This window comes from Gopherus evgoodei, chromosome 7, assembly GCF_007399415.2.
Source record: "Gopherus evgoodei ecotype Sinaloan lineage chromosome 7, rGopEvg1_v1.p, whole genome shotgun sequence".
Taxonomy (NCBI): Eukaryota; Metazoa; Chordata; order Testudines; family Testudinidae; genus Gopherus; species Gopherus evgoodei.
In genome coordinates this window covers 123,521,793-123,540,060 of record NC_044328.1, presented here as the reverse complement: position 1 = coordinate 123,540,060, position 18,268 = coordinate 123,521,793, and the positions used below count along the sequence as shown (strand labels likewise).

Below are 18,268 nucleotides of genomic sequence, written 5' to 3'. Positions count from 1 at the left end.
CAGTTCACACTGTCTAGATAGACACACCATTCTCAGTGGCTGTCTCAATTGAGGTATGTCTTTTTTCTGTTCAGATCAGGGGTGGTCAAACTTAGTAACCCTCCGAGCTGCATACAACAATCTTCAAAAGTTCAAGAGACGGAGTGCACCCGCCGGGGCTCGGGGCTTCCACCCTGCAGCAAAGTGATGGGGCTAGGGGCTTCTGCCCTGCAGGGTCAGGGAGTCTGGAGGCTTCAGCCCTGCTCCTGCTGAAGCCCCAAGCCCTGGAAGGTGCCCCACAGGCTGAAGCCCTGAGACTCCCCTCCCTGCTGGGCAGAAGCTCCTAGTCCCACCACCTCCTCACAGGGCAAAAGCCCTGAACTGCCCTAAACAATCTGGTAGGCAGAGAATGAGGAGTGTGGGGGGCTCCGAGAGCCACGTTTTAACTGTAAAAGAGCCACATGCAGCTCATGAGCTACAGTTTGGCCACCCCTCATTTATATGTAGGTCAGATGCAAATTCATACAGTCATTGAGTCAGGGAAGTAGTGTCCTGCCTGCTGCAAGGGAGCACTGCACTGTGGGAGCTGCCATCTTTTGGATGATGTATGCAGTGTTGTAGCTGTGTCTGTCCCAGGGTATCAGAGAGACCATATTACCTCAGCCACCTTATCTTTTGAATGAGACATAAGACCAAATACCTGACCACTAGTGGTCATTAAATATTCCCTAGCACTTATAATAAGATGAGTGGTAGCTGCCCTGTTTTTCTGGCCAGTGCCAATTCAGATACATACCTTCTGCCTAACTCTAACTGCCTTTGCAGTTTCAGTAGGGCAAGGTTATAATCTTCACTTCCTTTCCAAAACAGTTTTGCAGTGCTGCTGTGTTCCACCCCAGAGGCTGCAGCCTTTCAGGTTGTGTGATGTCATCCCAGTATCTCTGCTACTGAACTCATGGGGTGGTTTTGAGCATTGGTTAATGCTGTCAGAGAAAGCTGGCAGGAAAATGGAAACTATTCACAAACATTGTCAAAAATGTTTGTTTCTGTTTTTTGTCAAAATATTGTTTTTGTGGAAATTCTGTGGCCAACCCTTATTTCCACTGCACTTTGAGATCCTCTGAGGCAAGACCCCCATAGAAATGCAAATACTGGTTTATTAATTATTATTATTCCTGGCACTGAGGGAGCTCTTCCCCTCTCAGGATCTGACCCCTGTTCTTGTTGACTTCAATGGGAGTTTTGCTTGAGTAAAGACTAAGGGCCTGGGGTACTTAGGTGCCTAACTCCTATTGATTTCAACAAGAGGATTTGAGGATTTTGGCCTAAGGGCCTGATTCAAAGCCCATGGAAATCAGTGGAAAGACATTGGCCATTGAATCAGACACTGAGGAGATGTCAGAAGACTGCAGCATGCTGCGTATTGAGCTTTTTTATGAAAATCTGGCTCTGACTGTGGGTGCTGGGCACTTGAAAATCTGGCCCTGTGCTCTTTGGAAAATCACACCTCCTCGGAGGCCATTGCAATCGAGCCCATTGGGTTATGTTTATGCTGTAATCACAGGATGTGATTGCAGCTAGAGTGCACCAACTCCAGCTAGCTCTAATCTTGCTAGCTCGGGTCCTGGAATACCGAAGCCGTGGCAGTATGAGCTGCAGCACTGGCTGTACAACCCCCCCCGCAGCCCTGAGTATAGTGGAATCGCATCATGGGCGCATTTAATTTACGTGATTTTAACTATACACACTTGGCAAAACAAAACAAAAAGGAGAAAAATAACAGTTTAAATACTGTACCTGTAGCGTGGGTGATTCCGCTTGCCATTCCACTCAATGAGCGTTTGACTATACATGATTTTCACCTTACACGCTAACTTTAGAACGTAACCTCCACGTAAGATGTGACTCCCCTGTATTAGTCGTAGACTAGCCTGTACTGAAACACACCCTGCCAGGACCTGTGCTAATGAGTTTAAAGCTTGGTTGGATATATTGTCTTGAGCTGCAATCACAGGGTGTGTTTACAGTACAGACATACATGCCTTTACTGATACGTAACAGAGAACAGTAGTTATTGAGCAAGGCTCCTTATAAAGCCATTTTATGCACAAATTCTCATAATAATTGGAGTATATTTAATGAGGTGAAAGGATGGTTTCCGTCATGCTCAAATTACTTCTCTTCATCTCCAACCTCCTCTTGTAGGCCACAGTGATACAGCCTCTCTGATTTATTTGGAAGAAAATGCCATCTGCTGGGATCAATTTAAGGTCTGGGATCCCTCTTGTTGTGATAGCAAATGAGAAGAAAATGGATATAAATATTTTAGAATAAAATTAGCAAAAAGATTAAAGTAATTAGAACATCTAGTCAGTAAGTTTGAAACTGTCGGATCCTAATTAGCAGGAACAGAGTGAGGTTATATTAAATTAATTTGCATCGCTTGTAAATTAATGGTCAGATAATATAGGTTTCTAATTGATTTGGTTAAATGGATAGTTGGCTTCTTACCTAATTTTTATTCTCCTCAAAGTGATTATTTTGGCCAATGCATATTGTAGATTCCCATGAAAGCTCATGCTCCAATATGTCTGTTAGTCTATAAGGTGCCACAGGACTCTTTGCTGCTATGAAAGACAATCCATTAAAATAAATGATAACTCTCGAGACTCATCTGAGAGAGGCTGGAAAAGTTTAAACTGCGGTTACTTCCTTAACCCAACATTTGTGCAGGTCTCTATGATAATTGGGTTATGTCAGCTACTGCTGAGAGCCAGCAGAAGAACTATATACTCTGTAAGTCTCACTTATGCTTTTTTTTTTTCCCACGCAATTGTGCGTACTGTGCAATCTGTACCAACTCAGGATCAGTCTCATCACATTTATGGACTCCCTAGATCCATCAGGTCAAGTTAAGGACTGTGCTTCATAACTATGTCTGAATTTCCTACCAAGGATATAGCCCTAAGGTTATTTTAACATGTATTTGTTTTGTAATTTCTTTTGAATTTTCAAAAATATTTCAAAAAAATTTTTTAAATGGAAGCTTGACAGTTGGAAAGCAATTGTTTAACACCACCGTGGTTATCATAGCATATGTGGAATTTGAGCTACACTACACCATTGGAATTCTGTGCAGCTAATGCTACTTATTAACAATAGTTTTCCTTAATTATTTTGAAGGACCTTGACATTCCTACATTTTATTCTGTAAAGTGATATGCTTAATCAGGTACTCCACAATTAAACAAACTAATTATATAAATTAACGAACTGGAAAAAATCAGCATGGCGCTGTTTTCAAGATTCACATTTTCCAATTCAAGGATGAAATTTCCATTTTGTTTTACAGGGGATCATTCTTTAGCTAAGGGCTAGGGTGGAAAATGCATGTTATATTTCTAAATGTAACTTTAAGACCAATATATATTACTTATATCATTTTATTTTGCAAGAGAAAGCAGCACACAGATGCTTAAAAAGATCTTTTCAGTAGAACAGATTCTTACTGGTATCCTCAAGAACCCAAGAATGCTCTGACCGTCCAACGCTAAACATTTAACATCTGTTGGGGGTAGAAAACAGATTCCAGCTCATGCAATAGGAGAGCTAATGGTTAGTTAGGTGGTTGAATTACTTATGGAGATTTATAATACTATTACTATTGCTATTTTGTTTAAATACAATAAAAAGTGTATTTTAATTTAAACATCTCTAGCTCTAGGGCCCTTCTACATTAGTCGGAGCTGCAGTGGCAGCTCATTTTTGCTATTACAATCTAATGTGCTCTGGACAGCTCAGGCCTTTTAATCTATTGGCTAAGTTGCTCACATCAGCACATTAACCAACAGTGGAAGCGATGGGTGCTACTGCACTTGATTTCTAGGTCTACTTGCCCTTCTGCAGTGGGCAGGAATGCCACAGCCCTCCAGTGGTTGGGATGTGAGGCCTAATCAAGCATGTAAGCACGTTGCCCTCTAGTGGTTAAATACCAAATGCTATGTATGGCATAATGCTGGCATGGCCATATTTATTCATTTATTTATTGGGCAATGTCTAGGCATTGATCTAAGCCCAGCTAGGAGTATATTATCGAGTAGCCTGGATGTAGCAAATGCATGGATGCCCAGGGAGAGACCTGCATGTGAGTGGAAAGAGTTGATTCATTTGGTCAAGTTTTTATAAGGTTGCCTGTCACCTTGGTATCTGAGCATAGACTCATCAGACTGGAAGGGACCTTGAGAGGTCATCTAGTCCAGTCCCCTGCACTCCTGGCAGGAGTAATTATCTAGACCATTCCTGAGAGGTGTTTGTCTAACCTGCTCTTAAAAATGATGGAAATTCCACAACCTCCCTACGCAATTTATCCCAGTGCTTAACCACCATGACAGTTAGGAAGTTTTTCTTATGTCCAACCTAAACCTCCCTTGCTGCAATTTAAGCCCATTGCTTCTTGTCCTATCCTCAGAGGTTAAGAAAAACAATTTTCCTTCCTCCTCCTTGTAACAACCTTTTACATTCTTGAAAACTGTTATCATGTTCCTTCTCAGTCTTCTCTTTTCCAGACTAATCAAACCCATTTTTTTCAATCTTCCCTCACAGATCATGTTTTCTAGACCTTTAATCATTTTTGTTGCTCTCCTCTGGACTCTCTCACATCCTTCCTGAAATGTGGCACCCAGAATTGGACACAGTACTCCAGTTGAGGCCTAATTAGAGCAGAGTAGAGTGAAATAATTACTTCTGGTGTCTTGCTTACAACACTCCTGCTAGTACATCCCAGAATAATGTTTTCTTTTTTTGCAGCAACGTTACACTGTTGACTCATATTTAGTTTGTGGTCCACGATGACCCCCAGATCCCTTTCCGCAGTTCTCCTTCCTAGGCAGTCATTTCCCATTTTGTATGTATGCAACTGATTGATGGTAAGAAAGCAGCCTTGACCAGCATGGTAATGTAGCCCTCTGTGCTGTCAAAGAAGTGAAAGTTCGAATTAGTTTGACTCCTCAAGTTCCACACCTTTCTCCCCTCTGGCGGTTGAACAACAGTGGGGAGAGAATGAAGTCCTGCAGCTCCTCTCAGTGAAAAAGGCAAGTGCCCATAAGCACTAGTTCTTCTATTCAGGAATGATCACGGCCACTTGAAAGCTGCTCTACAGCTCTGAGCCAGAGACCACACCATCCTCGCTGACATTTGATGGTCAGTGGTCTACAGGACTTCTGATGGAGCTACTGCGGTTACTAAATACCATTCTCTGTTGCTCATTGCCAGAATGAGTTTAGCAGCAGCTATATTAACTAGGCCGACTTCAGCACCAGAAAATGGTCAAAAGCTGGATTTAAAGTCAAAAGCACTAGTCAAGTCCAGGTCTGTCTAGTTGCATGGTCACTAAAGAGTGTGTGATCAAGTCACAGCGACCAGGCCATAATATTATTATGCAAGCATGATAATATGCTAGCAGTGATAAAGCAGCCATAGTGTTTTTGTAATAAATGGGTACTGTTACCATGCCAAGCTGTTGTGTCTGGACAAAAGCACATGGGACCTGTACACTTCTATATGGTCTTTTAGGGATACAGATTTCCATATTCTGTGAGCCATTACTATAAGGGTGAGATTTTCAGCCCATGGTGAGGGGCTTGGAAAGTGGCTTTAAGCCACCTTTGCACCCTCCTGATATTGGGCTTCTCGGGGGGGCTGAAGAGGCCCCAGGTATAAATTGGACAGCACCAGGGGCCTTGCAAAGTGACAGCAGTGTCTCCAGGTTACTCTAGGGGCCACAGCACCGCCTGGCATCTCCTCAGCACTGCCCGCTGACCTGACTTCTTGTTAGTTATATTATCATAAGCACCTAGGAGCCTAGTCATGGCTCCACTGCTCTAGGTGCTGTTCAAATGCAGAACAAAAACATGGTCCCTGCCTCACTTGAGCCTTCTGCTTCCAGCATGCCCTCTTTGTCAAGGGGGTCCTTGGAGGCAGCTTTAGGGCTGTCTTCCTCCGTCCCTGCGTCGGGTGAAGCCTTCCCCTGGTCAGAGCTGGGGATTTTAGGGCCACTTCACGCCAGTCCAGCCCTTGCACCTGGTATAAAGGTGGCCAGAGTGGCAATGAGGATCTCACCCTTGATTTAGACAGAGCCATATTCCGAATGGAGGAATTGGTGGTATAGTTTACACCGTTTGTCACTGTTTTCCCCCCTCTGTTACAGGATTTGGCCTTGCTCTTAACCTTCAGCCTTCAGTGATAATCATCGGGAAATACTTTTTGAAAAGGAGACCCATCGCCAATGGCCTTGCCATGGCTGGGAGCCCCGTAATGCTGTCTACCCTTGCTCCTTTGAACCAGTTCCTCTTTGACAATTTTGGCTGGAGGGGCAGTTTCTTTATTCTTGGGGCAATTTTACTGAACTGCTGTGTGGCTGGGGCTCTCTTCAGGCCCATTGGAATGGCAGCTGACCCTGTTCGGAAACAAACCATCAAGCAAGCTGAAAAGACTGTAAAAGAGCAGCCCAATAACAGCTCCATTGAAATGGTCCCTCCCAAAACTGTCAGTTTGTTGAGCGGAACAGAAGACGAGGAGGACAAAGACTGCTGTGAGAAGTTCAATAAGTACCTTGATTTCTCCCTCTTTAAGCACAGAGGTTTCCTGATTTACCTGATTGGAAACGTGCTCATGTTTCTGGGATTTTTTGCCCCTATTGTTTTTTTGGCCCCTTACGCAAAGCACCTTGGCATTGATGAATACTCAGCAGCCTTCCTCCTTTCTATCCTTGCAATAGTCGACATGATCGCCAGACCCATCACTGGAATTATTGCCAACAGTAAATGGGTGAGGCCAAAGATCCAGTATTTTTTCAGCTTTTCAATTGCTTTTAATGGTGCATGCCATCTCCTGTGCCCCTTAGCCACAGGCTATACGGGTCTAGTCATATACTCTGTCTTTTTTGGCTTGGGCTTTGGTATGGTTTGTGCCATGCTCTTTGAAACCCTCATGGACCTCGTGGGAGCTGCGCGATTCACAAGTGCTGTTGGCCTTGTCACCATAGTGGAGTGTTGCACGATACTTCTTGGACCACCTATTGGAGGTGAGCATGTTTCTATACTATAACTCTAGTGACATGTCAGCGTTTGATCTAATTCTGAGATTGGTACTGAGATAAATACAGGATGCAGAGGGGTGGGGCTAACTTCATCTTCTCCATTTCAATCCCACTTTGTTTGGTTTTTTTTTTTTTAAAAATAATTATGTGTAGAGTAATAAAGGTAATAGATTTGTCCTCCATGATTTCTCTTACTGAGGATTTAGCAACATTAAAAACAAAAAGATCATCTCTCATATGTTCGTTCCTTCGACCTGAACCTGCATATGTTCCATATGAAAAATTCCCATTGAAACTAACAGTTGTGTGGTGACACAGATGCAGGCTGAGGCTTTTAGGCATCATCTGTCAAACACGTAGGCGTGTAAGTGGCTTTACGCAATGCGACTACTCATATATGTAAACTTATTCACATGCATAAGTGTTAACAGGCCAGGGTCTCTATTTTGCAGAGCATTGACTGCTTAACGCCGCTATCCAGCACATGGTTAATTTTAAATATGATAATAATCCCATTGAAATCCCTTTGCTGAATCAAGCCCCCTGGATCTTAGCTGATGTTTTTTTGTTTGTAAGGACACAACAGGTCCATATTGCCACAGATGTGTATGCTTTTAATTTATGTGCAGCTGTACTTTCTGGCCTTAAAGGAACTCGGCACGCTTCCATTTATGGATTTTCATCCTCTCAGCTTGGCCAATAGCATTCCAGCTGTAAAGACTGTAGTGAAGAAAACGGGCTGTTTTTTAAAAGAAAAAATCCTTTATTTTGAATAGATTTGAGAATTTTTGCTTTTCCTTCTTACAGTTTTAAAAAAAATATAATATATTCCTAAAATATTTGACAAAATAGAAAATAAATATGAACGCGATCTGGCTGCCTTTATTCTTTTCTCATATGTCACATGAAAAACTTTAGTTTGTGTATTATCTTAGACTGCAAGCAGTTCAGAGCAGGGACCTATGTTATTGTAAAGTGCTTAGCCCCAGATATATGGGGCAAAATTGTCAGCACTGACCAGCTTTGTCACAGAGTTTCCTCAGACGCTGTTTTCCCTCTGTTCTCAAGCACCGTATTACAATTTATTGCACTACAAGATGATGATACAAAACCCCGTAACATCCCCGGATCAATACTGCAGGAAAGTTATGCAGCATCTCTGTGCATGTGATAGCACTCTTGGAAAGGGAGCGAAGCACCTAAATACCTTTGAGGCTGTGGGTCTAACTCCCACTGAAATAATGAATGAATAATGAATTAAGCACCTAAATATCACTGAGGATGAGGGCCCTAGATGTTAGCTAGTATTCAGAGTAAGAGTCCTAAATTGTTCACAGCTCTAAGTGCCACTCTGATAAAGGATTGATAATTTAAGATGACATCAAACAAAAATGAGGCCATTTTCTGTCAGTGGAAGGAAATGTGGGGACCTCTTCTATGATTGCAACCCTCCGTCTCACATACACACTGAGAACCCAGTCTCCAATAGTCTGTCCTCTCATTGCACCTTTGAAAGAACCAAAAAGTCCCACTTGTGCACAGCTTGCAAGGTGGTTGCAGTCACTGTGTGTGCTCCATCTGGTAAAGCTAACAGAGCGGCACTCACCTTTATCAGCTCTCGCTGGCCCCAGCCCAGTACTTGAACATACCTATAACGAAACACGCGAGCGATACGACTAAACGCAGCCTACTTTATAACCTCTAGCTCTAAGTTCATTCTCCTCAGAGGTCCATGCTAACAATACATGTTCAAACCTGCAGCAATGCCCAGAATCATTTGGCAGGCAGTAGAAGGATTCTCCCGTGAATAAAATGACCTTATATTGGGACATTATGTAGCATGTACTGTAAATTCCTTTCCCATCAAGGAGCAAACAATATCTACATAATATAATTATTTAACACACTTTTCACCTCTCTGGGCCCATCTTCAAACCTCATGTGGCCATGAGTTAAATGAGTTTGTACGTGACACCCAGCTGCCATTTATTCTGCATATATCGCTGGAATAGCAGAGAGTGGTGGAGGCGTGGAGGAGTAGCTTGCCCCACACCCACATGCTGGATAGGGTAACTGTCCGTTGCTAGTACCTTTACATGCGCTGAATGGCCGTCAACTTTTAACTAGGCTTGATGCTCTGCAGATATTTATATATAAAACTGTTAAACTGTGATAGCGGCTTACAACCCAACTTTCCGTGGCAGTAAATCTCAGCCCTCGCAAGGGAAAGGTAGAGTTAATATGGTGTTGAATGTCATAGGATAAAAAGCTAAGAGCTGACTAAGCTTTGTTCTCTCACATTTTACAGAGCAATTTAATTCTTCCTTTCACTGTGTAGCTTACAGTGTGTGGCAGAAGCAGCTGCAGCTCCTCTTTTCACACAGTCATGACATAGTTCATAGCAAATTGAAGGTTTTAAGGTGACTGTTTTCTAAGTTCTGTAATTTTTACGCAAGAGATTAAGCTAATTGCCAAAAACTGCTAATGAGGCCAAAATAGTGCTGTATAATAGTTAGTAATATTAGTTTTGGAGTATTTTTTTCATCACTTTAATAAGCAACAAATTTATTGGTTCTTTGGCATTTAATAACCCACTGCAGGGTTCTTTAATGAACTAAGCAAATTGTTCCCTGTGTGTTTTATGGCTTTTCTTATTCTCAAAGGAAAAGAGGCGAGACTATCCTACTGTTGAATTTTCCAATACTCTACTCATTAAAACCCTCATTGAAACCTATTTAACAGACTTCCAGAACATCCTGATTACCAGGGAGGAAGAATTGCTGTAATTAGCCTTTGGTTGATGTTTCACGAGTAACATCCATAAGACGATATATTGAGAGCTGTGTACCAGGATATCTATAGAAGAAAGCAGATTGGTGACCAAAACCACTTGAAATAATAATTTCTGCAATCAGTAAATATGTTTAGTGTCCAAAAAATACCTAGTTAGAGTAAGCATACTTTGGGATAATTAATCACCAGATTTTCAACAGATTAGTTGTCACTCAGGAAGTAATTTAAAGGTTCCCCTTCTCAAAGAGAAAAAATAGTTTAAAAAAGTCAGAGCTTATTTACAGCCTGTTAAGTGCAAGAAAGAACTAAAAAGGCTATGCTTGAGGTCAATCTTATTTTAATTAGGATTTGGGATGTTAAATTCAGTCCATATTGCTCCCATACACGGGCATTAATACTCATCATCTCAGTCTCAACAAAGTTTGCATTATGTTACATTTGACTTAATGGAGAACATTGACAGGTCAATTAAACCAAAGCTTTTCAATGTTTCCATAACTCCATTGCCAAGGCATTAACCTTTGAGATGAAACTGTCACATTTTTCCTGCCATTGAAAACAGCTGTAGGTTGTGGTGTTGTAGCTGTGTTGATCCCAGGATATTAGAGATGCAAAGTGGGTGAGGTAATATCTTTTATCGAACCAGCTTCTGTTGATGAAAGAGACAAGTTTTCGAACTTATACAGGTGACCTGAAGAAGAGCTCTGTGTAAGCTTGAAAGCTTGTCTCTCTCACCAACAGAAGTGGTTCAATAAAAGATATTACCTCACTCACTTTGCCTCTCTAATTGAAAATGGTTAACATTGACAGCACCCTCTTTGCTTTCCCTGCAACTAATGCTACATGTTCTATGGAAAGCCCTTTCACCTCTAGTTCATCAGTTCCAGCCCAGGCAAGGCTGGTAATGACTGGACGTCATTGCCACCTGATTGCTGTTTAGTGAATTGGTGGGTCTCCGTCCCATATCTTAATGGCCAGGTGTCCCAACAGGCAGGCCACTGTCATAATTATCTGCAGCCCCAACAGAGAGGCTGGGGACTGACTCAGCTAGGTGGACCTTATTCATCCCATGCTTAATCCAAAAACCATTGAAATCAATGGAAAGACTCCCATTGACTTCAGTGGCCTTTGGATCAGGTGATTCTTGCAGTTGAAGGCAGAGGCATGATGGCAAGGGTGATGGAGAGAAGCTGGTGCTGCCAGTTTGGTACTATGCACAAGCCCTAAATTCACTTAATAGCACAAAATATCTGTTAATAAAGAATTATAATATTTTATTATATAGTTCTATTTTTCATGTGCATAAGAAAGGCCTCCATCACTCAAAGACTTAAGCAAGGGTTAACATTATGCAGTATGAATAGTTTCGTTGACTTCAATAAGATACTCACAGGACGTGAAGTTAAGCATATACTAAGCCTTTGCAGGATCAGAGCCTAAGTTATTAGAAAGTACAGAAAATATCCTATTCTGCGCTACTATCACAGTGTTCAGAAACAGAAGCCACCATAGATATTTTGATTTTTGCCTTCACATCTAAACTATGTCTAAACTATGTTTCTGTTTTGCAATTCACAGGAACACTGATAGATACTTTTGGAGATTACAAATACATGTTCATTAAATGTGGAGCTGTGATGGTCTTAGCAGGAACATTCCTGTTCATCATGAATTACTACAATTACCGTATGCTGGCGAAAGAGGAGAGGGAAAGAAAAGCGACAGAAGAGACCATGAAGGACAACAAACATATAAGGACAGAAACAGAGGATGGAAATATCTGGGCCAAAGAAAAGATGCAGGATGGTCCGGAGGTGGAACCTTTGACAGACGAAAAAGAGGGACTAAAAAAAGAAGTGAATGGCAAAAGTGAAGTCTAAGCTTGTTTAACAGGTTGATTGGGAAATTGCTTTTTGTGTTTCTTAAATTGACTGTAACAATGACATGACTTTAGATGTCTAAATCTGCTTTGATACTGCTCTATTTCTACTCTTTGCTTTGCCTAGGAAAAAAGCCTAAAGGAAAGAAAAAAAAGTCTAGCTTCTTACGAAGTGCTGGCACATACAGTGCGATACCTGTTCCTATATTGTTGGAGGGCTGCATCGTTTTTCTTTAGCTATTTCCTGTTACCAACAGGGATCTTAAAAGCATCCAGCCTGCTCCAATGTCCATGAAAGACTATGAGCTAGGAGTGTGATTTCCCTGCTCGTGTATACAGACTCGAGCTGGCTCTCATTGAGCTAGCATGAGTCCCAGTAGCTGTGTAGCTGTGGTAGCATGGGGAGCAGCAGCAGAGGTCTGGGTAAGCTGAACGGAGTACACACCCACCAGTTTTAGGCAGGTTTGTACTCAACATGGCTCAGCCATACCTCCACTGCTCCCACCCAAGCTGACATGGCTACACTGCTATTAATGCTCATGCTAACCCAATGATAGCTAGCGGAAGTATATGTACACGAGCAGGGGAATCACACCGCTTGATCATAGTGTAGATGTAGCTGAAGTCAATGCAAAACCTTCCACTGGCTGCAGTGAGCTTTGAAATAAATTGTGTTAGAGAGGAATATTCCACTGCGACGAAGTGGGTATTCATCCATGAAAGCTCATGCTCCAATACGTCTGTTAGCCTATAAGGTGCCACAGGACTCTTTGCTTCATTTAAGTACTGTCATTATGGGCCTGATCAGTGTCTAGGGAAACCAACAGCAAGACTCCTGTTGACGTCAGTGTGTATTGGATCAGGGCTCAAGGACCTATCGGGAAGGCTTAAATGCCACCCTCATTTAGCCACTGCACTTTTACTAATGCACCTTCCTCACAGGGAAAATTAACTAGGCTTAATACCAATCACCTTCATTTTGAAGCCATGCTTGGTTTAAAGATTCGGCTTGAATTGAAGCCTTGGCTTCTAACAAGACAGTATGCGCCAGTACGTGGTTGTGTGTGTGCAGTACCTGATCGGCCACGTGGTCTTGTGGACTGAGCATCTGGAGCTAGGCAGCCGCCAGCTTGACCAATGACTTGCTGTAAGGCCTTGGGAAAACAGTTCTGAGCCAAATCCACGGGCGCCATGAGCAGAGTAACTTAACAAAGGTGAAATTCACCCTGTGTAGAGAACCAGCATGAGCCTGTGCACCACTTAAGCCTTCAAGAAAAGGGCAAAAGTTAATTCCATCAACGTCAATCAACAGGGAAAACTTAAGTGGGAACAACTGGAGTCCTGCAACGACTTACACACGGGGCGTTGGGAGCCACTGAACCAAAGTGTAAACCCTGTATATAATGGAAACCACTTCAAGCCAGGGGGTGTGGCAGCACCTGTGCTTACACATATGCTTAACTTTACTCCTGGCTAGTCCCATTGACTTCAATGAGACGAGTCACGTGAATAAAGCTAAGCCCAGGGGTTCGCAGGATCAAGGCCACTGGTTTCCATAGAGTTTCACTCACCCTCAACGGTCCTATATATCTGTTTCCCCAGCCACATGTTTTCCCATCAATAAACTGCAGGTAATTACAACAGGGAGTTGTGAGGGCTCATTAGTTAAACTGTAAAGGTTTGTATAAACACCAACACTCAGGTCCTAAGCGGTATTTAGGCACCTAACTCCTATTCCTTTCCCTTGGCATTAGGCACCTAAATACCGTTGAGAACCTGGGCCTAAGTATTATTAATGACTTCCTAGCTCACTGCAAATATTGGAGAAAAATCATATTTCGTAGCTCTGTCATCTGAGAACAGTATTTAATTAAACCCAAGGTACAGACTGAGTACAGCTTAGCTGTGAACGATGGCTTTTTACAAATGAATCTTTTCTATGTACTCTGCTGCTCTTTAAACATAGGTCAGAACTGTAGGTTCCTCCACAGGACTCAGGGCTGTGCAGTGGGGTTGAAATGCTGTTTCCATTGAAGTCAGTGGTGCTAGGATTTCATTCTTAGGCACCATCTTGTGTTTGTTGTGGACAGCACCTTCCAGTAACATTGGATTTTTTTTTAAATGCTCGTTATCACAGTCATGTAAATATGAACAAAACTATTCCAAACTAATGGCATTCATGGAGGTGCCAGAACATTTCCTGACAGCACATGTCATTTGGAAGCTTTAAGCTATTCAATAAAGCTCTTTTTAAAAAAAGCAATGGTAATTGATTCAGTGTCACTTTGTGAGGATAATGTTGTGCTTTCCCTTTGTTAAGTCTGGTGATAGCATCACATACAGTAGTATCCATTCCAGCTACATGTAAGTGGAAGAATAGATTGCTGCAAACAGAGGGGGGACGAAGCCTCATCCTTTTCCACTCCAAAAGCCAGTGGAACTCAGAGTAACACTGAGGCGAAGAGCAGAGCAGGATTCATAGAGGGATTGGATGTTTATATGGATAACCAGAATATAGAGCATTATAACAGTACATATTAAGACTAAACAAGAGTTCGAGCAGGGATATAAACCTTCCTACCCCAGGGCATAAACCAGCCACTAATTACTGAGGGTCAGCAGGTTATTCCATACCGTGTATACAGCTTCGCTTAATGTACTGCCTTCTGAAACAGCTGGTATTGGACATTATCAGTGAGAAGCTAGTGCTCTAGAGAGACCCTTGGGCTGATGCAGTCTGGCGTTCCTAAGTGCACCCATAGTTTTTAAAATGAATGGGTTTTTTAATGTAGCTGGGTGGGGTGGGGGTGAGTTCCATTTGATATTGCATGAACGCCTAATAGATTTGCCTTTGCCCTCAATGGGAACAAGAGTGTGACCCTGATTCCTAGCCTATTGAACCGAATGGAAAGATTTCCCTTGACTTCAATGGGCTTTATAGCAGCCACAATGATCTTTACTGTAGCTTTTTCGAAGAGGAAATATTTTACTCCTTGGTTTAAGTGATACAGCTTCTCCAGACTACACAATCTCTTCCATTTGTTTCTGCAAGCATCACCAGGTCTAACACTGACTTGCTTCTTGCTAGCTGTGATCCCTGATGTATTTAGAAACCTTGGGGTCTTTAATCTCCTTTTGATGCATGTGCATAACTCTTGTTAGCGTTAATGGCAGCTAAACAAACAGAACAAAAGACTTGCTTGTCACCATGCCTGTTGCTCAGCTCTTGGTGGAATGTTAATTAAACCAAACCCATATGCAATTCAGGTAATGTCCTAACAAGATTATTATGAACGTGCTTGCCATGTACCTGCCAATCACGATATGGACGCTGTGCAACTGACGCAGGTAGGCCAGCAACCTGCGTCAGCTGCACAGCATCTATATCATGATTTAATAATGGGCAGGAAATAAACCTTAATATACTGTATAAGGGCTAAGTATTTATTATTAACAGTTTGACCATGCAGAACTCCACTCAGCATGGAGGATTGCATGGTTTTGGTTGTGCCTTAAAAAACGTACCTAATCTGGAATATTACAGCTAACCTTTGCTCCTGTTTTTCAACTCTGATGTCACTCATATTCCAGACAGACTAAACCAAGATGGTTGTCACAACACATGCAATGGACATGTCAAAAAAAACACAGCAACCTGTATTTTTGCACGTGTTCTCTGATATATATATATATTATGTGGGCCAGGATTTCCAAATCTAAATCAAGCATTCACTATCGACCATCACATGTTTTATCTTCCATTAATAGGTACAACCGAACAGGTTAAATAATGTCTCAACCTCTTCATAAAGAGTTGCCCAGAGAAATGTTATGGCATATTGAAAAGGTCATTTACAGAATGGCTTAAGAATGGCTTAATAAAATCAGATGAATATTTTAGTATGAAAAAAAGTAGAACCATAATCTCTCCTACCAAGGCCTGGAACAGTCTACTGACCTTCACAGAAATATCCAAAGCATAATACTCACTGTATTTTTCTTTTGATACTGCTTGCCTTGATCAAGGTTAGCCTATTCTTCTGATCATTTTCTGTCGCTTGTAAGGTATTTTTATATTATATTATTCTGCTGTAACTATTTTAAAAGTTAGAAGACCCGTCACAATTCAATAACAAATATTCTGTGGTTTGTAAAGCTAACATACCAAATACACATCAGTTACCAAGAGAGTCATCTGCTCTCTCTCCTCCTTAGCTGGGTCAGTACGCATGACCTTGCAAGCCTATGACATAAGGGGATTCTAATTCAAACACATTTTATTGGCATAATTTTCAGTTTTTGCCCTACTGAGTCCTCCCCCTTTTGGGCATGCAGCTGGTGGCAGGGGAAAGAAAGGACATGTCTCCACCTTCAAAACAGACCGTTTGGGTATCTAAAGTGGCATGGTCTAAATTTAAGCTGACCCAGTAGTTGTGTTGAAGAGCAGAGCTTCTGAAATACAATTCTTTGCAAGATATTAGGTGGAATCTTAATCCTAGTGAAGTCAGAGGCAAAATTCTCATTGACTTCAATAGTGGCAGGATCTCATCATCTGTGCCTTCTCTTCCTCTAAAAGCTTCTGCATTTAAATAAGATCCTCGCAGGCCAGCAACTCATGGATGCCTCCTGCTTATCTCTCACTTGTCAGCCTGACCAACATCAACCCTAGAATATCTACTCTCGCTACCACACCAAATATCATCAGCTTCATCAGATACAGCATCCAAATTCTCCTTGATGAAGAACTGGGGAAAGATGAGGATCCATCCTCCTTCTCTTTAATCTAGTTCTTCTGGGACAGAATTCAAAGTCTGCTGGCCCCAGCATGAGTCTTTTCATTTACCGCACTAGCCTAGCACTCCCAATTGCATGCTGTCTCCTTGATGTCGTTGAAAGCGGCTGAGAATCATCTCCGGTGGGTCTGATAACGAGGGCTCCACTACAATAGGGCTGCTTTCATATCTCAGCCTCTCATCAGCTCCCATCAATCTGTTCACTCTAGAAACAATTGGTTAGATCCTCAGCTGGCATAATGCAGTATAGCTCTACAGAAGTCAATGGACATAATGCTGATTTACCCCAGCTGAGAATCAGCACCATGAGTTAATGAAACTCCAAAAGAAGCTTAATAGATAACATAAAAATAACACTACTACAGACAGTAAGATTTCTAATGCAGACAAATAAACATATCCATATGTGGAAAGCATAAATAAACTTATAAATCTTAATGTTAGCACAGCACACGTGTACAACAGGCTGTCAGTATGTTTAATAACAAGTTCCTTATGTCTTAATAACTCTCCTTAGGTTAATCCACCAGTTCTCTCATAATTTCCTTCAAGCTATATTCTTTCTTTATTCCTTGGGCTGCTCCTTCATCCATATTTATGTTGTTTCTGTAAGATTACACCACCATTTCTGTAAAAGCAGCAAAGAATCCTGTAGCACCTTATAGACTAACAGACGTTTTTGGAGCATGAGCTTTCGTAGGTATTGGCTACCCCTCTGATACTTACCACCATTTCTATCATCTGAGAGGCTAGCATGTGTTAATATAGTCATTAGGTCTAAAGTAACTTTCTGAATGACTGTTCCCCGGCTCTATAAGGATTTGAAGCTACAAAGTGCGGAACACTCTGATTTTAACCCAGCAAAGCTTTTAAGCATATGAGTAGCCCCAGTGATATTGACTCATGTGTTTAAAGTTAACCATATGCATAAGTGCTTTGCTGAATTGGGGCCAGAGTGTTCAGCACCTGGCAGGATCAATCCTTAAATTGGGCTTCCAAAGACAATCGCCACAAGTAAACTTTCATCGGCTCATTTTGCAGTTGTTGAAAGTGATGTAATGTGAACGATCCTTTGGCGCATGCTCTTGAGAAGCAATGCACTCTGTGTGTGCATCTAATTTGGTGATTTGCATGGCAACTCGGACACACAAATCATATTTACATGCGTGCTCAAAGCTGGAAAGCATCTGTGAACGCAAGTCAAGAGGAACAAATGTTGGTTAATAAACATACATAACAGGCACATGGGCGTATGATTGAGATTTTAGATGTGCAGGGATGGTTTTCAACCCATTTCACCTGAGGTCAAGTACTAGACATACATTTTGCATTAAATTAACTTGTAACCATATGGAAAGTGTGTTGCTCAGACACTCACGGATAACTTGGGGTTTTAAAAGAATCCTTATTTTGTTGTTTAGCCAAAAATTCCCTTTTATGTAGCAAAAATCCAGGCCAGATGGCAAAATCATATCCATGAAACAGTCCTTGAAGAAACAGAAGCAAAGGAATCACTGTGGAAGATTTTTCCTGTCCCTCTGCTACTGCAATGGCCCTGTCAAAGACTTCCAGGCAATTCTCATGGGGTTCATTCCCATTTGTTTTAGGTCACAGAAGCCGTGCAAGCTGACACCATGAGGTGGCACTAGCTCTACTCCGCAGCCTGCTCTATCGTTTTTAAAAAATGACAGCTGTTTCACAGGAAGGCCTGACCTGTACCACCTATGG

General features: G+C 41.9%; 1 protein-coding gene across 2 annotated transcripts in view; it reads left to right on the top strand.

The window, feature by feature from the left end:
- The window catches only part of LOC115655312 (monocarboxylate transporter 2-like), a 62,027-nt gene extending 48,065 nt beyond the window's left edge, over positions 1-13,962 (top strand). For both annotated transcript variants that reach the window (XM_030570617.1, XM_030570616.1), the window contains exons 4-5: positions 6,185-7,060; positions 11,447-13,962. In XM_030570617.1, coding sequence (XP_030426477.1) covers positions 6,185-7,060; positions 11,447-11,748 — 1,178 coding nt within the window. In that variant the 3' untranslated portion in view covers positions 11,749-13,962. The remainder of the gene's footprint in view (positions 1-6,184; positions 7,061-11,446) is intronic.
- Positions 13,963-18,268: the final 4,306 nt, after the last annotated feature.